At 42.9% G+C, this 26,005-nt stretch overlaps 1 protein-coding gene across 1 annotated transcript in view; it reads left to right on the top strand.

The window, feature by feature from the left end:
• The window catches only part of INPP5A (inositol polyphosphate-5-phosphatase A), a 524,295-nt gene extending 499,022 nt beyond the window's left edge, over positions 1–25,273 (top strand). Inside the window, exons 13-16 of the mRNA XM_029060884.2 lie at positions 16,755–16,862; positions 23,713–23,783; positions 24,954–25,041; positions 25,134–25,273. Coding sequence (XP_028916717.1) covers positions 16,755–16,833 — 79 coding nt within the window. The 3' untranslated portion in view covers positions 16,834–16,862; positions 23,713–23,783; positions 24,954–25,041; positions 25,134–25,273. The remainder of the gene's footprint in view (positions 1–16,754; positions 16,863–23,712; positions 23,784–24,953; positions 25,042–25,133) is intronic.
• The last annotated feature ends 732 nt before the right edge of the window (positions 25,274–26,005 follow it).

Genomic DNA, 26,005 nt, shown 5'->3' with positions numbered 1-26,005 from the left:
GAAGTTAAGTGACTTGCCCACAGTCACACAGCTGACAAGTGGCAGAGCCGGGATTCGAACCCATGATCTCTGACTCCAAAGCCCATGCTCTTTCCACTGAGCCATGCTGCTTCTTGGCCTAAGTACTGGTGGGCAACTCTTCATTTTATCGACTTTCTCCGTAAATGGGATTATGCCTTTTTCCATTAATTACAGTGATAATAATAACAATAATAATAATAATGGTATTTGTTAAGCACTTACTATGTGCCAAGCACTGTTCTAAGCACTGGGGTAGATGCAAGGTAATCAGGCTGTCACATGTGGGGCTCACAATCTTAATCCCCATTTTACAGATGAGATAACTGAGGCACAGAGAAGTTAAGTGATTTACCCAAGGTCACAGCAGACAAGTGGCAGAGCCAGGATTAGAACCTGTAACCTTCTGACTCCCAGGCCCGGGCTCGATCCACTACGCCATGCTGATTATGTCTGGAGCTGGAGGGAGCAGAGATAGAAACTGACTTTTCCAAGGGTTTCAGGAACTCACCTCTTGGTTTGCTTTGAGATAAGTCTGTGCGTACAATCATCTGATGTATTAATCATTCTCTTCAAGTGACCTGTTCTTGTTTGTCACTGCATTAGGCTGTCATGTAATTTACTACTTGGACATATGTTCATGTCTAAGATATCTTTCGGTAATTTTTTTTCCTTACTTGAGCGGACCCTCTTCGGCTCCTCTTTCTTGGCTTCTCACACCTCTCACCCCCATCCTCTCAGAGGAAAGCAGAAAGCCGGGATTTCTCCCCTTCCTGGGAGAGTAACATTTTCCTAGTTTGGTCCCGCTTTCTAGCTCGATGTCCATCCAGGAATCTGCTAGAATAAAGACCTCGTTGCTTCTCTCTCTTCCCTTTCCCTGAATTTTGTCCTCTCACCTCCCTCCTTTCTCCCAAATAAATGGCCGTATTCTAATGCCTTTTGCCACGACTCCCTTTATTGCTTCCGCAGTCATTCATCCGGCTGCACTGGGAATTCCCAGCGCCACTGTGGAGGCCGCCAGGGCGTCAGGGCCTCCCGCACTTTCCCTTGTGTGTGGCCGGCTGGACACGGGCTGGTTTCTCCCCTTCCCTGACCTTCCCCAGGTCCAGATTTTCCCGCCACCGAAGGTCTGGGAAGGTCCTACGGCTCCCACTCTGTGCTCACAGAGCACGAGGCTGCCTGTTCACCGGGAGCGTTTTATGGCATTTGTTAAGCGCTTACTATGTGCCATGCACTGTTCTAACACTGTTCTAAGTACTAGAAAAGCAGCATGATGTAGTGGATAGAGCCCAGGCCTGGGAGTCAGAAGGTCATTCATTCAGTAGTATTTATTGAGCGCTTACTGTGTGCAGAGCACTGTACTAAGCGCTTGGAATGTACAATTCAGTAACAGATGAGACAATCCCTGCCCAACAACAGACTCACAGTCTAAATGGAGGAAACAGACAACAAAACAGAACAAAACAAAACAAGTAGTCTAGCATCAATATCATCAAGATAAATAGAATCATGGATATATACACATCATTAACAAAATAAATAGAGTAATAAATAATATATACAAATATGCACAAGTGCTGTGGGGAAGGGAAGAGGGAAGAGCAAGGTTGTTGTGGTCTGGTATCATGTCTACTGACTCTGTTATACTGTACTCTCCCAAGTGCTTAGTACAGTGCTCTGCACACAGTAATAATAATAACTGGTATTTCATTCATTCATTCAATTGTATTTATTGAGTGCTTACGATTCTAATCCCAGTTCTGCCACTTGTCTGCTGTGTGACTTTCACTTCATTTATCTGGGCCTCGGTTACCTCATCTGTAGAATGGGGATTGAGAAGGTGAGTCCCATGTGGAACAGGGACTGAGTCCTATTGGATCAGTTCGTATCTTCCCCAGTGTTTAGTACACTGCCTGGCGCATATTAAGTGCTTAAGAAATACCATTAAAAAATAAGAAAAAACATAGTGAGTGCTTAACATTGTTATTATTATTGCCTTATTTTTAGTCAATCAATCATATGTATCAAGCACATACTGTATGTAGAACATTGAACTAAGCAATTGGGAAAATATAATATAACAGTATAACAGACACATTCCCTGCGCACAATGAGCTTACAGTCTAGAGGCCCTTTTGAACAGGCCTAAAATCCCTATCAGTTTAATTTGGCCCTTGGAGTGTTTTCTTGAGTAGTAATTTGATCAGACATTTGATTCTGGAGAGAATCTCTTCAGCTAAGCCTCACCAGTGGTATTGGTATGAATTTCTCCAAGGAAATTCTTCCAACAAGATTAAAATAGAATCCTCCTCCCATGTAGCACCTGGAGAGTTTCCAGTACTCTACCACTCTCGACTACAAGAGGGAGAGTAAAGCAGAGGCCTCCCCATTCCATTCCTAGCTTGTTCAGTGACTAGCGAGTGGCAGGCAATCTGCTGCAAGTCGAAGTTCACCTGTGCTGGGCAGAAGCAGCATGGGAGACAGTCGAGGGTAGAGACTTGAATACTCTGCGGAAGGAGGCAATAGTAACTCACTTCCGGATTTTTACCAAGAAAGCTTTATAGATCCTCTGTCAAAACGATTGCAGGTGGAGCTGGGGCATTCTGGAAGAGATGGGTCCATGGCGTTGCTATGGGTCGGACATGATTCGACAGGATAAGACGACAACAGAGTTAAAAATCACCGAATGGGGCCAGACTGGATAAGTCTTTATTAGAGGGTGAACCTTATATGCAACAGGGTCAGAATCTAATGTGATCATTTTCTATCTAACCTAGTATTTGGCGGGATTCTTAGTGGATAGTAAGTGCTTAATGCATGCCATAATTAGTGCTAACTGAGCAATATTGGCAGAATTAGTTAGTTTGCCTGGAGGCCAAAATCAGAACTTTAACCACATCAGGAAACTCATCTGACAGTGAAACCCTGTCACTGTAATGAGTGTTGGACATGCTTCTAGACTGTAAGCTCATCTCTATTGATTACAAGCTCATTTTGGGCAGGGAGCCATGTCTGCTAATTCTGTTGTGTTGTACTCTCCCAAACGCTTAGTAAACTGCTGTGCACATAGTGAACTCTCAGTAAATATGATTGATTGATTGATTGATTGATGGTTTTTATTAAGCACTTGCTGAAGGCAGTGCAGTGTCCTAAGCGCTGGCGAAAGAACAAAAGAAACAGAAGACACATTCTCAGCCCACACAGTGGAGATACACCTCTTGAGCCTCTTAAATTTCCCTCTGCTTTTCTCTCTCTATGCTAATGCATCTGATGGATCTAGCTACGTCTTCATTAGTCTTCATGAGAAGCAGCGTGGCTCAGTGCAAAGAGCACGGGCTTTGGAGTCAGAGGTCATGAGTTCGAATCCCGGATCTGCCACTTGTCAGCTGTGTGACTGTGGGCAAGTCACTTAACTTCTCTGTGCCTCAGTTACCTCATCTGTAAAATGGGGATTAAGACTGTGAGCCCCACGTGGGACAACCTGATTCCCTTGTGTCTACCCCAGCGCTTAGAACAGTGCTCGGCACATAGTAAACGCTTAACAAATACCAACATTATTATTAGTAGTAGTATAGGGAAAGAGGAGAGAAGTGTGAAGGCTTTTTCTCTGTCCTAAGGCTCTTTCATGGAGAGAAAGGCAGAAAATCCCTGGGCTCCCTTCATTCTGCAGCATTGCTTCTTCCTTAGCCAGTTCTGCTTCTTTGGAGACCTTCTAACTAGCTTAGGAAACCAACCAACTAGCCTGGGAAAACAGCTGACTTGTGTGGAAAACCAGCAGAGAGCCAATGCCCCTTTCCCCTCCATTCATTCAGTAGTTTTTACTTGCTGTATGCAGAGTACTGTACTAAGCACTTGGGAAAGGACAGTAGAACAATAAGCAGACACATTCCTTGCCCACAGTGAGTTTTCAGTGTAGAGGGAGAGATAGACATTAATAAAAATAAAACAATCACAGATATGAACATAAGTGCTGTGAGGCTGGGAGGGACTATGAATCAAGGGAGCAAGTCAGGGTGATGCAGAAGGGAGAGGGAGAAGACGAAAGGGGGGCTTAGCCAGGGAAGGCCTCTTGGAGGAGATGGGCCTTCATTCAGGCTTTGAAGCGGGGAGAGTAATTGTCAGTCGGATTTGACAAGGGATGGGTTCCAGGTCAGAGGCAGGATGTAGGCGAGGGGTCGGCAGCCATCTAGACTTTAATTCGTGGTGGAGCTGGAGTGTGTCTGTTTATTGTTAGATCGTACTCTCCTAAGTGCTTAATATAGTGCTGTGCACACAGTAAGCACTCAATAAATGTGATAGTGGACTGACTCCACCTTAATATAGTCTTGATTCAGTGGTTTTCTCTTTGGCTTCTGGAGCCACCCAAATCTAGTTTGCTTGGGGTCTGACACCCAGATTTAAACAGAACCACACCTGTTCTGAGGCTGGACTCCTCTGTTGTCTAGTCCAGGCTAGAAAGGTGTGGTGGGGATCATAAGAATAATAATGAGTGTGGTATTTGTTAAGCGCTTACTATGTGCCAGACACTGACCTAAGCACTGGGGTGGATACAACCAAATCGGGTTGGAAACGATCTCTGTCCCATGTAGGGCATGCAGTCTCGATCCCCACTTTACAGATGAGGTAACTGAGGCACAGAGAAGTAAAGAGACTGGGCCAAGGTCACACAGCAAACAAGAGGAAGAGCTGGGATCATAAACCATGACGTTCTGACCCCCAGGCCTATGCTGTATCCACCATGCCAGGGAGGGTAAAGAGCACAGAACAGAAGCAAACAAGACACATGCACACACCTCTCAAATGGCAATTAAGAAGCCATAGGGAGCCTGAAAAGTTACATATATATATATGAAGGCAGGGGCTTAAGGGGAGAACCCCAGCTTAAATTCAGAGGTCAGAGTTCTAGCATGGTGCATCAATCAATCAATATTGATTGAGCACTGACTATATAAGGGAGCACTGAAGTAAGCACTTGGGAGAGTGGTAATATCAACTGTGGTATTTAAGTGCTTACTATGTGCCAGACACAGTACTAAGCACTGGGCTGGATACAAGCAACAGGTTGAACGCAGTCTTGTCCCAACGTGGGCGTCCCAGTGTAAATCCCCATTTCACAGATGAGGAAACTGAGGTGGCAGAGCCAGGATTAGGGCCCATGACCTTCTGACTCCAAGGCCTGTGCTATATACACTACACCTTGCGCTTCTCCAGTACAATACAACATGACAGAATTGGTCGACAGGTTCCCTTCCCACAGCGAGCGCTGTATTCCCCGTTATATCTCAGATGTTGGGGACTGGGGCTCCCCAAGGCGGATTCTAACTTTGGGGTACCACTTGGATTCCACGGATGACTCGGGAGAGATGTGGGGTGGTGGAGAAGGAGGTACTGGGAAACAGAATCCAAGCCTTCTCTCCCCTGCAGCCTCTGTGTCCGACCTGAAGGCTGGCAATAATGGGCTTCTCTAGCAGGGAGGCAGGGAACGGAGGAACGCTTGGTTTCCCTAAGGATCTACTCATCGACAAGGCAGGAGAATCCTATGTCTGACAGTGAGTTGTGAGGTGCAAAAGAATCAGAGGCTTATAAAATGCCTCCAGAATTTGAAGGGAGGGTGCGCTGACACTACCCTGGGGTTGCCTGGCAAATGTTTTTGGTTAAGCGTTTACTCTGTGCTGAAGGCAGTCCAATGTCCTAAGCACTGGTGAAAGAATGACAGAAGCAGACGGCACATTCTCTGCCCACACAGAGGAGGTACACCTCTTGAGCCTCTTAAATTTCTCTCTGCTTTTCTCCCTCTATGCCTCTTGAGCCTCTTAAATTTCCCTCTGCTTTTCTCCCTCTATGCTAGTGCATCTGGTGGATTTAGTTACGTCTTCATTAGTATAGGAAAGAGAAGAGTTGCCTGGCAAATGTTTTCTGTTGAGCGCTACTGTGTGCCAGGCACTGTACTAAGTGCTGGGGTGGATAAAAGCTAATCAGGTCATGGATTTTAATCCTGGCTCTGCCACCTCAGTTTCCTCATCTGTGAAATGGGGATTGAGACTGTGAGGCCCACGTTGGGACAGAGGCTGCGTTCAACCTGAGTTGCTTTTATCCACCTCAGCGCTTAGGATAGTGTCTGGCACATAGTAAGCACTTAAATACCACAATTGATATTACTACTCTCCCAAGCGCTTAGTTCAGTGCTCTGTATACAGTCAGCACTCAATCAATATCACTGATTGATTGATGCACCATGCTAGAACTCTCACCTCCGAATTTAAACTGGTGTTCTCCCCTTAAGCCCCTGCCTATATATATAACTTCGTGAGTTATATATATAACTTTTCAGGCTCCCTATGGCTCCTTAATTGCCATTTGAGAGCTAATCAGCTCACAGTCTTAATCCCCATTTTACAGATGAGGGAACAGAGGCATGGAGAAGTGAAGTGACTTGCCCAGGATCACACAGTAGCCCGGTGGTGGACCTGGGGTTCAAACCCAGGTCTTCCTGACCCTAGGCCTATTTGCTGGGTGACCTTGGGCAGATCACTGAACATCTCTGGGCCTCAGTTCCCTCATCTGTAAAATAGGAATTAAATCCTACTCCCCCCTACTTAGATTTTGAGCCCCATGTCAGATAGGGACTATGTCCAACCTAATTAACTTGTATCTACCCCGGTGCTTAGAACAATGTTTATGCATAGTGAATACTTAACAAGTACCATCAATGTTATTATTTATTTATGTGGCACAAGAACTGTGCCTATTCTGATTAACTTTCATATACCTTAGTGCTTAGTACGGTACTTGGTAAAGAGTACCTTACAAAATACCATAATAATAATAATAATTTAGAAAGTAGCAGATGAGGGATTCAGGCCAGCCCTGCTGTACTAAGAATCCCCAAGAGAGCTTCTGGGAGTCAACTGTCCTTGGAAATCTAGTTTCCTCGGGTGCCCTCCCTAATCAGAAAATCCCTTTATCCTCCCTGCTTGTCAGGACATCATAGAAGAGACAGAAACTTGGGTTTGAAACTAGACCTGAAATGATTTTGAGATAGTATCTATCTAGGTTTCACCCGACTTCAGCACCATAGCTCGCATTTCATTAACCTGGCAAGAGAAAACATCACATCTTTCATGCCGCTGTAAGAGTTGATGGTGATAAATGGTATGTTTATGGATGCATTTTTCTTTATTGAAATTTTTTAAAATGCCCTAATTGCCATAGGAACCCCAGCCAACACAATCTGTATTTTCAAAGAGGAATGTCTTCTAGGTAGTAACAAAGTAAAGAAATCTCTTGTTGAGATTCAAGATTCATTCCAAGCCCACAGTGAGTCAAGTTTTGTGTGGGAACTCCTTGAATTCCCCCTAAAATCTTTCACAGCAACTTTTTATTTTTGCCCTCAAAACACCCTGGAGGAAGGGAGAAGCAGGTATTATTATCCCCATTTTACAGATGAGGAAACTGAGGCCCAAAGAGTTTGAGGGACTTGCCCAAGGACACTCTGCCAACCAATGACAGACTGGGTACAGAACCCAAGAACTCTGGCTCCCTTCCCATGCTGCCTAATAAATTCACATTCTTGCAGAGGCCTTTTAGACGAAGGGGGAGGGAGGACAGGTATTTAACCCCCATTTTACATGTGATGAAACTGAAGCACAGAAAAGATAAGTGAATTGTCCAGGGTCACACAGCAGGCAAGTAGCGGAATCAAGATTAGAACTCCCGTGTCAATGCCTACCCTGACCCCGACCTTCAAGTATCTGTGGAACCTGTAGGGACACATTATCCCAGGAACAAGAACTACATTCCGCCAGAGAGGCAGGGCAAATGAGAAGCTGTGGGGCCTAGTGGGAAACGAGGACTTGGGCTCTAATCCCATCTCTGCCACTTGTCTGCTGTGTGACCTCAAGCAAGTCACCTCTCTGTTCCTCAATTACCTCATCTGTAAAATGGGGATTAAGACTGTGAGCCCTATAAGGGATAGGGACTGTGTCCAACCTGATTATCTTGTATTTATCCTTATGTTTAATACAGTATATGGCATATAGTAAATCCTGAACAAATACCATTTTCAAAAAATTCAGCCTGGTTTATTCACCTGAATCAGTAACAATCACATAATTCACTGATGAATAAAATGATTATTATTTCACTGAGTATATAGTGATGGTTATCGCTGAATGAGGGCACTCATTGCCTTCGTCTCCATATTTCCAAACACCAGTTGGCTCTTCTGCACAATCTCTGACACTCATTGAGCTGGGGCTATTAGCTTCATGTCGGTCTCTAATCGTAAATGGCCTAAGCACTTACCAAGAGGAGCTGACAAAGCACTAATGACATGCGGACATATTCGGTTCGACAGCCCGTGGATAAGCTATTTATTTGTTCTGTAGTCAATAAGAAAAAGATTGTGTTTGCCTGAAAATATTCAAGGGTAAAAGAAACCAGAGAGCATCCAGTCTAAGGATGGGTTCGGTTTATAATTGGGCTTTGCTGTTTGTTGTTGTTTTTAATAAAAACTGTCCCTTGTGGGCATCTGAAATAAATTCCCAGGGGCTAACAAGGGCACGTCATCTGCAGCGTTGTTTCTATCAAAGGTTTTGCTCCCAAGGACGAAATACCGAACACAAAAGTTCATTAAAAGGGGCAGGAAAATGACTGTGTGGTTTTCCTTCCTGCTTTGGAGATCGTGGGAGGTTATGGCTCAAGTCATTTGCTCTTCTTACCCTTTGCTAGCCTACTGCCTGTTTCATGCCTTTGTGACCTTTGACTCTGTTGCTGCCTTGGTATCCAGGCGGTAAGTGATGTATTTGCAAGGAGCAGCTGGATATCCCATTGTACTTTTAGAGCTCTGTTTGCGGGTCTCTGTTGACCTTCCTGATTCTACCTAAGTGAGTTAACTCTCACTGGAAATAATGATGAGGGTATTTGTTCAGCGCTTACTACGTGCCACGCACTCTTTTAAGCACTCCGGAGGCTCAGTAGCATTTGGACATAGAGCCTGTCCAGTGTTTCGCTGACTGTGAAACAGCGCATTCAAATGACGGGGCATTAAAAGAGAACTCAGTCCATAGAAAACAAAGCTCTCCAGTACAAGTATAAAAAAGCAAGAGGGGATTTGTGAACCCAGCCTGGATTTGCCATAAAACTCAAATGGGGGAAAACAGTAAGGGGCACATGCTAAGTGAAACACATTTTTAGAGGTAAGAAAGCACTACTTGAGTGCTTTCAACCCAATGTAGACTGTGGACAATAATTAGGTAGCTGTATTATGAAAATAAGGTCAATAAAAATTCAATTTTTCAAGCAGAAATTTCTTTGATCGAGTTTTCCCACAGATCCCTGATGGTTGTGGGCAGGGAATGTATCTGTTTATTGTTATATTGTACTCTCCCAAGAGCTTACTACAGTGCTGAGCACACAGAAAGTATGAATGAATGAATGAATGAATGAATGAATGAATGAATGAATGAATGAATGAATGAATGAATTCAACCAAGCATAATGCAGTACTCTGATTGTCATGCCTGAAGGAAAAAGAGCACAGTCAGTCATTCAGGCAGTCAGTCGTATTATGGAGTGCTTACTGTGTGCAGAACATTATACTAAGCAGTGGGGAGAGTACGATATAACAGTAAATATACACATTCTCTGCCCACAGTGAGCTTAGAGTCTAGAGGGAGAGACAGACATTAATAGAAATAAATAAATTATAGCAATGTACATAAGTGCTGTGCAGCAAGGAGAAGAGGATGAATAAAGGGAGCAAGTCAGGGCAACATGGAAGGGAGTGGGAGAAGAGGAAATGAGAGCTTAGTCAGGGAAGGCCTCTTGGAGGAGATGGGCCTTCAATAAGGCTTTGAAAGGTGGGGAGAGTAATCCAAGTAGCCAACCTGTGTTTGTGTGTGTTCACAAAGCCATGATGTTGCCAGCGTTCCACTAATAGAAATGGTGAAGGTGCATTAACTAGAAACTCCCCAATTTTATGGTTTTTGGTTTTAGGGCATTCAATCAACTATCCCTCCTACCTGACCTCGCTGAGCTCCCTCTGCAACCCAACCCACACACTTCACTCTAACATCAACCTAGTCACTGGACCTCGATCTCCCTAGTCTCACTGCCAACCCTTTAGTCAAGTCCTCCCTCCAGCCTGGAACTCCCTCCCCACTCATACCCCACGGACTATCACTCTCTCCACATTCAAAGCCTTACTAAAATTACACCTCCTCCAAGAGGCCTTCCCTGACTAGGCCCTCATTTCTCCCATTCACCCTCTTTTCTATAGCATCTGTGTACTTGGATCTATATCCCTTAAGAACTTGATATTCACCCCACCTGCAGCATGCCCCACCCCCAGAACTTAAGAACATATCAGTCAATAAGTGGAATTTATGTGCACTTATTGTGTGTAAAGTATTGTACTAAGCACTTGGAAAAATACAATAAATACATTGCAAGATGGAGAAAAGATGTTTCCATTTCTTCCCAGACTAGCCTAGCCAGACTAGCCCAAGGGGTTCCCACCCCCTAATTATAATAATAATTGTGGTATTTGTTAAAAGCTTACTATGTGCCATGCACTGTACTAAGCACAGGGGTAGATACGAGTTAATTAGGTTGGACACAATCCCTGTCACACATAGGGCTCACAGTCTTAATCCCCATTTTATTAATAATAATATTCAATAGTATTTATTGAGCGCTTACTATGTGCAGAGCACTGTACTAAGCGCTTGGAATGAACAAGTCGGCAACAGATAGAGACAGTCCCTGCCGTTTGATGGGCTTACAGTCTAATCGGGGGAGACAGACAGACAATAATAATAGTAACTGTGATATTTGTTAAGTGCTTACTGTGTGCCAGGATCTGTACTAAGCACTGGGGTGGATACAAGTAATTCGGGTTGGACACAGTCCCTGTCCCATTTGGGGCTCACAGTCTCAATCCCCATTTTACAGATGAGGTAACTGAGGTACAGAGAAGTGACTTGTCCAGGGTCACACAGCAGACTAGTAGCAGAGCCAGGATTAGAACCCTTGACCTCTGACTCCCAGGACTGTGCTCAGTCCACTAGGCCACGAAGTAGCTAAGAAACAAAGAAGTAAAGTGACTAGCCCAAAATGACACGGCAGACAAGTTGGCGGAACCAGGATTAGAACCCTAGACCTCTGACTCCCAGGACTGTGCTCAGTCCACTAGGCCATCAAGTAGCTGAGAAACAAAGAAGTAAAGTGACTAGCCCAAAATGACATGGCAGACAACTTGGCAGAACCGGGATTAGAACCACTAACAGCCACACTGGAAGGGGAGGGGAGAGAGGAGGGCGCGGGGGGTGTGGGGGCCTTGCTTGTCTTATGCCGTCCAGTCGTTTCCAACTCATAGCGACACCACAGATACGTCTCTCCCAGAACGCCCCGCTGTCCATCTGCCATCGTTCTGGTAGTGGATCCATAGAGTTTTCTTGGTAAAAATACGGAAGTGGTTTACCCTTGCCTCCTTCCACGCAGTCAACTCGAGTCCCCACCCTCAACTCTCTCTCATTTCGCTGCTGCCGAGCACAGGGGAGTTTTGACTTGTAGCAGGTGGCCTGACACTAGCTAGCCAGTGCCCAAGCTAGGAAAGGAATGGACAGGCCTCTGCTTCACTCTCCCTCCCATAGCCGAGACTGGTAGAGGACTGGAAACTCTCCAGGTGCCACCCTGCGAGGGAGCGAATGGGGGAAGGGAGGAAAAATGGATCCCTACAGCCCCTTCCCTCACTTTTGTCCTTGGTCTAGAGTGTAAGCTGGCTGTGAGCAGGGAATGTGTCTATTTATTCTTATATTGTACTCTCCAAATGCTAAGTACAGTGCTTCGCACCCAGTAAGCACCCCATAAATACAATTGAATGACTGAAAGAATGAATGTTGATTGGAAGATTGGCTGTGGTGACCAGTTTTCCTGTTTCCATTTCCTGCTACTCTTCCCCAGGGTTCCCCACCACCACCTTCTCCTGGCAGCTCCAGAGGACAGGCCAGAGGCTGCAGCACCTGGTCTCCATCCCTAACACCCCCAGCTCCATCCTGGCCACAGGTCTCTGTACAGAAGCAGCATAAACTAGTGGATAGAGCCTGGGCCTGCAAGTCAGAAGTTCGTGGGTTCTAATCTCAGCTCCACCACATGTCTGCTGTGGTACCTTGGGCAAGTCACTTCTCTTGTCTGAGCCTCAGTTGCCTCATCTATAAAATTTTGATCGAAACTATGAGCCCCATGTGGGACAGAGACTCCATCCAACCTAAATAACTTGTATCTATCCCAGTGCTTTGAACAGTACTTGGCACATAGTAAGTGCTTAGCAAGTACCATAATTGTCATTATTATTATACTCTCCCATCCCCCCATCAGGAGCTTATTTTCATGTCTGTCCACCCCCCACCCTCCCCCGCAGACTAACAGCTCTTTGTGGACAGAGGTCCTGTCTATGAACTCTGTTATATTGTACTTTAGACTGTGAGCCTGTTGTGGGCAAAGACTGTCTCTCTTTATTGCTATATTGCACTTTCCAAGCATAGTACAGTGCTGTGCACACAGCGCTCAATAAATACGATTGAACAAATGAGTCAATGAATACTCTCCCAAGCTCTTAGTACAGTGCCCTTCACACAGTAAGCACTCAATAAATACCACTGATGGATCGAAGGCAGGAGTTAGCCAAATCTGTCCAACCACAACTGGTCCAGCTTTGTACTGCCCTTCCCATCCCATCACCACAGAACCAATAGAGAAGCAGCAACATCCTACTGGATTAGAGTAGAAAGGTTGTGGGTTCTAATCCTGGCCCCATCACTTAGCTGCTGTTCGACCTTGGACAATTCGCTTCACTTCTCTGGCCTCAGGTTCCTCATCTGTAAAATGGGGATTAAGGCTGTGAGCCCCACGTGGGGCAGGGACTGTGTCCAACCTGATTATCTTATTATCCAGTGCTTAGGACAGTGCCTGGCACATAGTAAGTGCTTAACAAATACCACAGTTATGTCTACTGACTCTATTGTACTCTCCCAGGTATTCTCTCATGATCCTTTTAGGGCATGATCCTTTTAGGGACTGAAGAGCTCTTCAGTGGAAGAGCCAGAATCCACAACCTCTGCCTTCCAAGCCTATATGCTCTTTCCACTAAGCCATGCTGCTTCTCTGTCATAAACACCTATTGATATTCTCCAGTCAAACCACAAAAACGAAGAAATCACAGCAGTCTGTCCCTGCTAGGTTTCCATGTTTCTGTTCAAATCAAGAACAATGAAAAGTTTGCATGGATAGGCGTGGTGTTACAATTCAAAATAGTCTCTCTATCATCAGCGCCCGAGGGCCACAGAGCTCCCAGGAAGATTGGGCTCACCATAATCATAATGGCATTTGTTAAGCGCTTACTATGTGCCAGGCAGTGTACTAAGTGCTGGGGTGTATACGAGTAAACTAAGTTGGATACAGAAAGGCATAGAAAGCTGAGGACATCTCACTGTACTTCCATCTCATCTGTCTCACCGCCCACCTTTCGCCCATGTCCTCCCCCCTCTGGCCTGGAACATCCTCCCTCTTCATGTCCAACAGACGATCACTCCCCCCACCTCCAAAGCCTTCCTAAAGACATATCTCCTCCACGAGGCTTTTCTTGACATTTTTTCTAATGGCATTTGTTAAATGCTTACTACACACCAGTCACTGTTCTAAGCCCTGAGATAGGCCCAGTCCATATACCACATGAGGAGGCTCACAGTCTTAATACCCATTTAACAGATGAGATAACTGAGGCCCAATGAAATGAAGTGATTTACCCAAGGTCACACAGCCAACAAGTGGCGGAGCTGAGATTAGAACCTAGTCCTTCCGACTCCTAGGCCAATGGTCTGTCCACTAGGCCAGGCCCTCATTTCCTTTTCTCCCACTCCCTTCTGCATCACCCTGACTTGCTGTCTTTATTCACCACTCCTCTGAGCCCTACAGCACTTATATCCATATCCATAATGTATTTATATTAATATCTGTCTCCTCCTCTAGACTGTAAGCTCACTGTTAGCAGTAGTCTTTTACATTCTTATACTGTACTCTCCCAAATGCTTAATACAGTGCTCTGCACACAGTCAGCACTCAATAAAAACAGCTGATTGAATGAGAAATGCCAAACCCACAGGTGCCTCTTAAATAATCTAAGTCACTAAAACATCAGCTCATCTTTCCAATTAAATAGCATGTCGGCATAAAAGCCAGGAATTTTAAGCACAGCGAAGAGGAAAATCTATGGCTTCAGAACAATTCCTCTCCCTCTTTAATATATGTTTGGGTTGGGGGTGGTTAAGTCACGTTTATATGTCTGGTCTTTGTGCAGCTTTAAGGAAGATGCACAAATCGAAAAAGTCAAACCATAAATTGCAGACAAAGAGCTACCAGATACGAGCGGTATTACATCATTCAAAACATCTCGGGTGGACACTCAGAAATAAGCTGTACTTCTGTATAGCAGTGAAGCAGCAAATTGAATTCTCATAATGTGGATTGAAAATGAGAGTCTTGTAAGGTTTGATGAGGTGGAAAAGATACTGAGATCGCTGGTTTGTTCCAATACATTCAGTACACTCTACTTGGCTAAGTGCCATGGCTAATCTTTGTAATGGCAGTGTAGCTTGTAAACCCATTTGGTAGAAAGCTACGCATCCTAGTTTTATAATACCACACCAAGTAGGGTGGTAAATAAGTTTCTCTTCAAGCATGAAAGCATTTTTCTTAAGGAAAAAAAACCCCAAAGAATCTTCGATTGTGTTTTAATGTTATTTGAACAAAACATATCTTTAAAAACTCATTAGATTTCTTTACAAATTTGTCATAAAGTGAAGTAGGAATAGGATTATAGTAATGGCATTATTTACATATGTACATATCTGGTCACGACACCCGTCGGGTTTTAATCTGCTGGGCCAGTGCTGGGGGAGATACAAGGAATTCAGGTTGTCTCAGGAGGCGCACATATGTACATATCTATATCTTATTTATCTAAATTAATGTCGGTCTCCCCCTCTAGACTGTAAGTTCATTTTGGGCAGGGAATGTGTCTGTTTAGTGTTATATTGTACTCTCCCAAGCACTTAGTGCAGTGCTCTGCATACAGTAAGCATGCGATAAACATAATTGATTGAATGAATGAATGTATATTAAGCGCTGACTATATGCAGAGCACTTTACTAAACAGTAGAAAGAAATAAGAAATATACTGGTGAGAATTAGACACTTCCAAAGGCTCACAGTTAAAAGGGCTCATCGTTAAAAATGAAGCGGGAAAGGGTTTGGCGACAGACACAGTAGGAAAGATAAATCACTGAGTGGTATTTATTGAGCACTTACTGTGTGCTTGGTAGAGTAAAATAATATAGAGTTGGTAGAAAAAAATAGTGCCCAATCCCAGACTGAGGCATGGCTTAGTGGATAAAGTATGGGCCTCGGAGTCAGAGGACCTGTGTCCTAATTGGCCTAAATTCATTCATTCATTCAATTGCATTTATTGAGCACTTACTATGTGCAGAGCACTGTTCTAAGTGCTTGGGAGAGTACATTCAACAATAAACAGACACATTCCCTACTCATAACGAGCTTACAGTCTAGTGCGGGGGGAGACAGACAATGCTGTTTGACCTTGGTGGAGTCACTTAACTTCTCCATGCCTGTTCTCCCTCCTACTTAGACAGTAAGCCCCATGCAGGACAGCGACTGTGTCCAACCTAATTCAATTGTATCTTCCCCACCGCTTATTTTATGGTAAGCACTTAATAAAGATGATTAAAAACATATATATATATATATACATATAATAATAATGTTGGTATTTGTTAAGCGCTTACTATGTGCAGAGCACTGTTCTAAGCGCTGGGGGAGATACAGGGTAATCACCCACGTGAGGCTCACAGTTAAACCCCATTTTACAGATGAGGTACTGAGGCACAGAGAAGTTAAGTGACTTGCCACAGTCACACAGCTGACAAGTGGCAGAGCCGGGAACCAATAACCTCTGATCAACACACCATAACACACACAATCTCGACACACACACACATTCATACACACACTCACAACAATCTGTATCTTCCTGAAGGAGCGACATGAAGTTAGCTAAAACTGTCTGGGGTCTCCTGGGACTGCTGAAGTTGTAGTCCAGAAGTTGGGGGACAGTCTTTATAATAATCATTATTATTATTATGTATTTGTTAATGCATATTTATGCCAGCAATGTACTAAGTAAAAAAATCAAATGAGCACAGTCCTGTCCATGTGGGGCTCACAGTCTCAATCCCATTTTCCAGATGAGGATAGAAGAGCGAAGTGACTTGTCCAGGGTCACAACATCAGACAAGTGCAGGCCGGGATTAGAACCATGACCTACTGACTCCCAGTCCACTATACATCTGATAGTATGTATATGTATAATGTATATGTTAATAAAAAGAAGATAACAAAAATAATCACAACCTGAGTTTGTATGTGGCTGAAAGGCCAAGGCGAAAATCCACATTCCAAACATTCCAAAGGCTGTCCCTGTTGGGTTGTTATGGAATGTTTGCAGGACCTGGAATCGTTTGCTCATTTCTTCCTTGCTTTCTCATTCCTTACAAACTGATGCTCAAAACCAGATATGTAGGAAGATATTGAAGAAGCAGCAGCAGTCTCCATACCGGCCGAGTCGAGCTGATTGCTAACCCTTTTTTCCATGATTCTTTCAGTTACCCGTACAGTGAAGACTCTAGCCAGGGAAAACAATACATGAACACCAGGTGTCCAGCGTGTGTGATAGGATTCTAATGTCTCAGTCAGCAAGGAACTGATTCTAAGGTAAGGACTCCTAACCATATTTTAGCCTGTTTCCTGTCCATTCATGTAAGTTCCAGAGCCAAATCTGAGAGTCTCAGCAAATGTTTAAATCTTTCAGTATCACCTAGCTTTGTCAATTCTAACCCAAATCAATGCTAAATTGATATCCAAAAGTAACAATGGTCATCCTCAATTTAATCCATCCTTAATCAGTGGTGATAATAATAACTGTGATATTTGTTAAACACTGGGATAGATACAAGTTAATGAGATCAGTTGCAATCCTGTCCACACAGAGCTCACAGTGTAATGGGGAGGAGAACAGGTAACGAATCTTCATTTTACAGATGAGGAAGGCAGGAATTGTGCCTGTTATATTATTGTTTGTATTCTCTCAAGTTCTTAGTAAATACCCTGTGCACAGCAGTGCAATTGATTGATTAATTGAATGACTGATGAGGAAACTGAGGCACAGAGAAGTTAGTGATTTCACAAGGTCACACTGCAGCAATATGGAACAGAATTAGAACCCAGGTCTTGACTCCAGGCTGGGTCTCAACTGGGTCAGCTACTTCTAATGGTACTTATGAGTATTTACTTTGTGCAGAACACTGTTTACAGTAATTGGGAGAGTAAAAATCTTCTACATTGCCTTAAAAGATTAACGTCTAACAGAAGAGACGGACAATAAATGAATTCAGATAAGGAAGGACCAAGCTTATAGGAAAATAATATATTATAAGAATAGTACTTGTTAAGGGCTTGCTCTGTGAATACTACTAAGTGCTGGAGTAGATACAAACTATACAGGTTGGACACAGTACCTGTCTCACCTAAGGCCAGAGTCTTAACCCCCATTTTGCAGATGAGGGACTGAGGCCCAGAGAGTGAAGTGACTTGTCAAAACAAGCGATGAGAGAGTCACCTCCTCCAGGAGGCCTTCCAGACTGAGCCCGTCCTTTCCCTCTGCTCCTCCCCTCCCATTTCCCTCTTCTCTCCGCCCTTCCCTCCTCACAGCACTGCATATTTTTATATTATTTATTACTATTTTGTTAATGATATATATAATATGTTTCATTTATCTTGGTGATGTTTAATACTTGTTTTGTTTTGTTCTGTTTTGTTTTTTTGTCTGTCTCCCATTTAGACTGGTGATTAGGGATAGTCTCTGTTGCCGAATATACATCCCAAACCTTAGTACAACTGCACAAAGTAGCGCTCAATAAATACATTGAATGAAATGAGTGGCAGAGCTAGGATTAGAACCAGGTCCTTCTGACTCCCAGGCCCAGGCTCTATCCATAGCCACACTGTGTGGGTGAGTGAGTACCTAAATGCTGAAGGGAAGGGACTTACTGTGCGAGGCTTTATATCATAAGCTGACTTTACAAGGTGGACAAAACCGAGTTTGGGCATCTACTCGCCTCTGACCTGGAATGCCCTCCGTCCTCAGATCCATCAGACAATTACTCTTCCCCACTTCAAAGCCTTATTGAAGGCACATCTCCTCCGAGAGGCCTTCCCAGACTAAGCCCCCTTTTCCTTATCTCTCACTCCCTTCTGCCTTGCCCTGACTGTCTCCCTTTGCTCCTCCCCCCCTCCACACCCTAAAGCACTTATGCATATATCTGTCATTTTATTTATTTGTATTGATATCTGTCTCCCCCTATCTAGACGGTGAGCAGGGAATGTCACTGTTTATTATATTGTACTTTCCCAAGCACTTACTACAGTGTCCTGCACACAGTACGCACTTAATAAATACAATCGAATGAATGAATGAAGGAGCCACTGAGTCTAGCCACTCCCTGCCCTTCCAGCTAGAAGTAAACCTGGAAGGTTGAAGCCAGAGGGACTCCCCCTCCTTCTTCTCCTTCCTTCTCCTTGGGACTGTGAGGTAGCAATTCAACCTAGCCCCACACTCAGAGGAAGGAGAGAAGAGAAGTAACAAGTTCCTAGAGGAGGTCGAGGAAGCTCTAAGCAATTCCTCTCCAAGGGACGGCTTTCAGATGGAAGCAATGTGGCCTAGTGGACAGAGCCCGGGCCTGGGAGTCAGAAGGACCTGGGTTCTAATCCCAGCTCTGCCACTCTTCTGCAGTGTGGCCTTGGGCAAGTCGCTTCACTTTTCTGGGCCGCAATTTCCTCATCTGTAAAATTGGGATTGAGACTGGGAGCCCTATGTGGAACAGGGACTGCGTCCAACCTGATTAGCTTGTATCTATCTTCCCCAGCACTTAGTACTTAGTATGTGCTTAGCACATACCAAAATTATTATCATTATTATACATTCATTTGTATTTATTGAGTGGTTACTGGGTACAAAGCACTGTGCTATGTGCTTGGAAGAGCACACTATAACAATAAACACACACATTCCCTGCCCACAACGAGCTTACAGTCTAGAGGGGGTGACAGACCTTAATATGAATAAATAAAGCATTTATAACAGGGCTGAAAGATCCAGTGAGATAATCCTCTCACCTCTGATTATTTAATGTGGTTCACTCAGCCCAACCGGCATGCCCTCCAAGCAGCATAGTGTAGTGGCTAGAGCCTAGGCCTGGAGTCAGAAGGCCATGGGTTCTAATCCCTGCTCTGCCACCTGTCTGACCTTGGGCAAGTCACTTCACTTTTCTTGGCCTCAGTTACCTCATTTATAAAATGAGAATTGAGACTGTGAGCCCCACATGGGACAGGGACTGTCTAACCCAGTTTACTTATATCCTCCCCAGACCTTAGTAGAGTGCCTGGCACATAGAAAGCACTTAAAAAATACCATCATTATTATTATCATTATTATTATTATATTCTCCCCAGTACCAGTGGGACCCAGAAACTGAGCTCAAGCCCGTGAGAGGGCAGCTCAGGGAGAGAAAGGAATCTTCCTGCAGCCCCAGATTGCTCCTCCTCTTAAAATCTTCCCCTCTCACTCCACTCTGGAGCCTCCAAACTTCTTACACCAGCCCTGCCACGAGTACGCAGAATAATCATGATTCGCAGCTTGTGCAGCTGGAAAGAAGAATTACCTTTGTGATTTAGAGCTGATTTGATGGATAGTGGTAAAACGGACTAGTTTTATTTTGGAAAGGTAAAAATCTCCCTGTTAAATAACTCCCTCTTCTAAACAGAAGTCACCTCCAGATAGGGTTAATAATTACTGATGATTGTGTTTGTTAAGCACTTATTATGTTCCAGCCACTGTACTAAACATTGGGCAAGTCAGGTCAGATTAGACAGAGTTTGTTGGGCACAAGAATGTGTCTGTTAGTTGTTATATTGCACTCTTCCAACTGCTTAGTGCAATGCTTTGCACACAGTAAGTGCTCAATAAATATAACTGATGGAATGGTCAGACAAAATCCCCGTCCCACATGGGGCACACAGCCTAAATAGGAAGGAGAACCAGTCTTGTCTTGTCTTATGCCATCGAGTCATTTCCGAGCCATAGCAACATCACAGACACATCTCTCTCAGAATGCCCCGCTCTCCACCTGTCATCACTCTGGTAGTGTATCCATAGAGTTTTCTTTGTAAAAATATGGAAGTGGTTTGCAATTGCCTCCTTCCACGCAGTATACTCGAATCTCCACCCTCAACTCTCTCCCTTGCTGCTGCTGGCCCAGCATGAGTGAGTTTTGACTTGTCACAGATTGCCTTCTACTCACTAGCCACTGGCCAAGCTAAGAATGGAATGGGTAGGCCTCTGCTTGATTCTCCTTCCCGTAGCTGAGACTGGTAGAATACTGGAAACTCTCCAGGTGTGACCCTGAGAGGAGAGCTAGGAGAACCAGTAGTGAATCTCCATTTTATTATTATTATTATTATCATTATTATTATTATTACAAGCTGAATACAACCAGGGTTGGGATTGGTGAGTCACCCTGAATAGTTTGTGGGCTTGACTTCTGCAAAGCCAAAATGATCTCGAAAAACTGGCCTGTCAAAGAACTAACAATCAGTCAATCAGTGGTAGTTATTGAGTGCTTACTTTGTGTACAGTACTGTACTAAACTCTTTGGAGAGTACAATACAACAGAGTTGGTAGACACATTCCCTCCCCACAACAAAACATATCCACACTCTCCAGAGATGCAAAAATGCCAAGCAGGGAGAGAAGCGAAATGGGAAACCCAACCATTCATTCATTCATTCTATCCTATTTATTGAGCACTTACTGGGTGTAGAGCACCGTACTAAGTGCTTGGATAGTACAATTCGGCAACAGAGACAATCCCTACCCAACAATGGGGTCACAGTCTAGAAGGGGGGAGACAGACAACAAAACAAAAACAAGTAGACAGGCATCAGTAGCAGCAGTATAAATAAATAGAATTATAGATATGTACACATCATTAATAAGATAAATAGAATAATAAATATGTACATATATACGCAAGTGCTTTGGGTAAGGGAGGTGGGTAGAACAGAGGGAGAGAGTCAAGGTGATGGGGAGGGGAGGAGGAGCAGAGGAAAAGGGGGACTCAGTCTGGGAGAACCAGAACAACTAGAAGTTATCACAGGAAACCAAGCCGAAAACCATACAGGCTTTGCTAGGGAAGGAAATCTGAGCATTATTATTATTATTATTATTATTGTTGTTGTTGTTGTTGTTATTTATGATGTTTATTAAGGGCTTACTATGTGCCAAGCACTTTCCTAAGGTCTGGAGTAAAGGATAATCAGACCTACTGCATTTCTCACATGGAGCTCACAATCTAAGAGGAAGAACAGGTATTCAATCCCCACTTTACAGAAGAGGAAACTGAGGAATAGAGAAGTTAAGCGCCTTGCCCAAGATCATATATCAAGCGAGCAGCAGGTCTCCTGACACCCAGGCCCTGACTCTTTCCCTTAGGCCACACCACTTCTCAGGGAAATGAGCATGAAATGAGTCACCCTGGGCAGTATCACAAAGAAGGAAATGGAAACTCAGTGATTTCTAGTACTCCACCCAGGAGAGTAAAAAAGATATTGGGTATTCAACTCTGTTGAGTAAAGACCAGAGAATATGAGTGATTAATCTTGGCTGATACACCTGACTCAATAAAGCTCCATTTCATATTTCAAAATATCGCAAACCTCCATGGTTGGAACATTTTAAATGCTTAACCTTTAGGGTTGTATCAAAAATATTCTTACATCTCATTTCCCTTTCCCACCCCTCAGCCGCTCACAGAATTTCAGCTCCAATGAAAATAAAAAGTGTTTATTTGAATTGAGCAAGAAATAAAGAAACCAATTTTTTTTTCTCTGTGGAGATTTATAGGCCCCTGCAAGGCCCCTTTTTAACTGCCTCCTTTGGGCACGCAGGCACTTTGTTTAACTTCCGCTGAAGAATTGAATGTCAGGACTAGCGGCCGTATCTTTGTTAAAAACTACACTTCGGGGGAAAATTCCACTTTTCTCAGTCTCTCCCTGGAGAAGGGTTAGAGTGCCAAAATTAGCACCCTGGTACCTACAGTATGTTGCCCCTCACACCCTAGGCATTACAGATTGTACAGACATGGAACTGTAAACAGCTTTCTTGCAACATCATCTATCATGCCACGGTCGGTTACCCCACCATCATGTTATTTTATGCTTTCTGAGCCCTAAAACACCAAAGGTTGCCCACTGCTAGGGAGTAGTGTTGATGCCTGATAGCATGCAGTAATGAATGCTCAGTGAAGTGTACATTGTTTCTGCTTGTGCGCGGCAGTAATTTGTTTATCTGTCTAAAGATTATGCAGTTGAAAATCCACAATTTTATGCTGCCTTTGTAAATTATCAAGTTGCTTTTGATGAATGTATCCCCACTTCCGATGCTAGCGGCATTATGATCTTGAAATATTGAAAAGTGCTCATGCATACAATGCAGAAGGTTACGTTTTTATATTTTTTGGCAGACAACCGTGCTCTAAAGTAAATCTGACCTTAAGCTTCCTTACTGCATTAAAGATAATTCAGTTTTAACTTTATAGTCTTAAATGCTACTGTTTATATAAAGTTCTTGCCCAGTCAAACTTGACTGATTACAGATAAGAAAATCTCCACTGCAACAGCCGAAATGAATGTGCATGACAAACTATTGTATGGTTCTTGTCTGAAGAATGATTGCCTTATAAGAATCGGAGTTGGAACGCTCCAGATTTAATTAACGTGTTCAAATTGTTTTGCCTAGCAGTCTCGAAATTAAAGCACAACCTTTGTTTTCATTCAGAAAGTAAAAGCATTGGATGAGTGGACCAGACAGTCAAAACAAATTTAAATGGTAAAAATGGCAAAAAGATGAGGGCTTCTGTTTAATCTAGCGTGTTCATTGCCATTCACGAGATAGAACAAAGTTTGAGAAAACTTTGAGGGAGGAGAGAATGAAAATCAATTAGAGTTCAGAATGACTTAAATATTTCATTGACTTGATTTCGCTGAGTTCCTTTAGGTGCTAGGAGAGCCAGTGTTCTCTCCGCCAGTTAAACAGGTTAACACTTTAACCAAAAACATCTTCCTAGTCGTTTCTGTTGTTTGAATATTCCTAGAATGTGAACTAAATTCTTTTGAGGAGAGTCATTTGGGCCTCTCTCTTTACAAAAGCCACCAATGGGAGTTAACTTTTTCGAAAGAGCTTTATGTATGGTTTACTACTTTAATATCCTTGCCTGAAAGTTGAGTAGGGCTGATTCAGCCATTGGTAAGTTTTAATTTATAAAGTCCTTAAACGATGATAACCTCTTTAAATCTGCCCACAGCAGCCTATGATAGTGCTCCTCCGGAAATTCAGTAGAAATATATGTTTTCCTGGATTCCTGTTTAGAATTCATTCTGCTGTTCAATCTGTCTATCCAGCTAACTAAACTGATCGGTCTTTTTTTTTGTTTACCCCCCTCTTAAAATAGTCAGAAAATGATGAGAAGATTGTGATGTATGATAATATTGGACCAAATGTCTGCATGGGGGATCACAAGGTAATTTGGATTTCATTTTTATAAGTCTTGTTTTTTTGCCACTTTTGCTGAGAAGCAGCTTACCGTGTTGGCTGCTTCTTTAACCTCCGCAGTACATCGTCATAACCAAAGTTGAACAAATTAAATCAAATTTAGCAGTCAAAATAAAGAGCGAATCAGTAGAGAGACCAAAGTTTGAAGGAAGCATTTGGGCAGGAATGAAACACAAAACAATGGATAATTGGAAAGAATATGGAAAAGTGTAGTTTTTCACCTTCAACTGTCTATATGATGAGAAAGTCTATGACTGTGACTTTGCTAATTTGGCTGCTAAATCTTGTTGTCTTTCATCATTCAAAAAATATAGCAGAGCAGGCCCCGCAAAAAAAATAAATACTAATTGTCAGAATGAAATATGGGGCACATCATTTTAAAATACTCTGTATGTACTACTTGTACCTCCCCCACCTCGTGTTCTCCCTGGCTATGATAAAGCATTTCTAACTAGTTTCTTGTAAAGGAAATATGAATGAATAACTCTAGTAAAGTAAGAGGAAATTTTTAAAGTAAAATTAAACACTTTATAACTAAATCAATAAATAAATAAAATGGAAGCCTGCTTTCACCACAGTGGAATAGTTGATAATGCAGATGCTATAATTTTTTTATCCATGTTTTCACTGTGTTTATTTACGGCACTTTTAAGGGAGGTTGAATTCAAAATGCATCTCTCTTTTTCTCACATTATTTTGCAACTCGTTTAATAATTCTTCAGGTGGCTCTGACGGTCACAGTTTTCTGCCTGGAATATAACTTTTTATATATATATTTTCTCTACGGATTGAATTTTCACCACTCTGAATTCCCAGATGACAATTAGATACCAACCACGGAGAGTCTGTCTTTGTTTTTTTTTTAAAAAAAATATCCTGAACACTGTGAAATAGCTGTTGCAAGTGATGATTCTGGACTCTTGGTTGATTTCCATATCATATGTTTATCGGATCACGTTTTTGAGGCAGAATTGTGAGAAAAGAACCAGGCCACTCCCGTGTTAAAATCTGAGCAGTTTCTATTGCCCTCCCCCCGAGTTGTGGGCTCTGAAGGCGAAATGAGATTTTGTTCAGCCTCGCAGGATGGTTGAGACGTGTTTAATTATTTTTTCCCGTTTTCTCTCTCTACCTCCCACAGCCCGTGTTCCTGTCCTTTCGAATAGCTACTGGGGCAGGTAAACCTAATGCAAATATGCACAAGTGTTGTGTCGTGCAGTGATGTGGTGGTAAATATAATTTTTCTTGAGTTTCTCTTTTTCGACACCATTTCCTACGGTTCCTTATCCCGTCCTTTAAACGAATGCCAATTCCACGACAGGGAAACGATGCCTACGGAATGAGAAAATCCTTCGAGAAACCACCCTGTAGCATGGAAGAAGAGAAACGAATGAGCAGTATATCGAAATCCATAATCCTAACAGCCGTATTTGATAAACCGAGTCCTGAATGCCACATTTTTAGACTGCTGATCGTACGCTCTGCTTCAGCCTCTGAACTCTTCAAGAAAAGCCTCACATACCTCACTGTCTTGTATGTTCATGCGACATCAAGTAGAAACGTGGAATTTTTGTTTTTATAAGTCACAATCCTGTTGCCAAAACTCTAATAGATAGCGGAGTTAACTCTGCATTTTAGATTTCACAGTTTTCAACTTTTAATAAGTGTTTGTCAACGTGGGAAAGCTACTTCACCATATAGAAAACTCATACAGGTGTGAGACCTAACTTATAATATCTTTACCAGTTTGGGGTTTTGTACATTGGATTGTATAGATAGATATACCGATGGTTTAAAATGATCATTTCTTTATTGCCCCAGGCTTTCTGGTCACTGGGTTAGTATAGCTAGTTGTTGGGGGATATTTTTTTTGTTTTGTTTTGTTTTTTGTTTCATTTTCATTTTTTGATAGTTTTTTTCCCTGATTCCATGTTATTTACTATACTGCCATGTTTCATGGTTTTGAATCACACTGCAGCTGCTTTCCATTTTATTATATATAAATATATATAAATATATATACTTTTTAAAAATAATTTATAAATCTTACCAAAACTTAGGCTAAATATACTTTCCAGTATGAATGCTTGAGAGTGTCATATCAGCGACTAGTATTGGGGTCTAGCAGTTTTAGTTCTGTGTATGTCAAACAATGAAATTCATATAACAAATAATATATAGCAGTGCCATCCT

Source organism: Ornithorhynchus anatinus, chromosome 3 (genome assembly GCF_004115215.2).
Source record: "Ornithorhynchus anatinus isolate Pmale09 chromosome 3, mOrnAna1.pri.v4, whole genome shotgun sequence".
NCBI lineage: Eukaryota > Metazoa > Chordata > Mammalia > Monotremata > Ornithorhynchidae > Ornithorhynchus > Ornithorhynchus anatinus.
The sequence above is the reverse complement of the archived record's forward strand: the minus strand, read 5'-3'. Positions and strand labels throughout refer to the sequence as shown.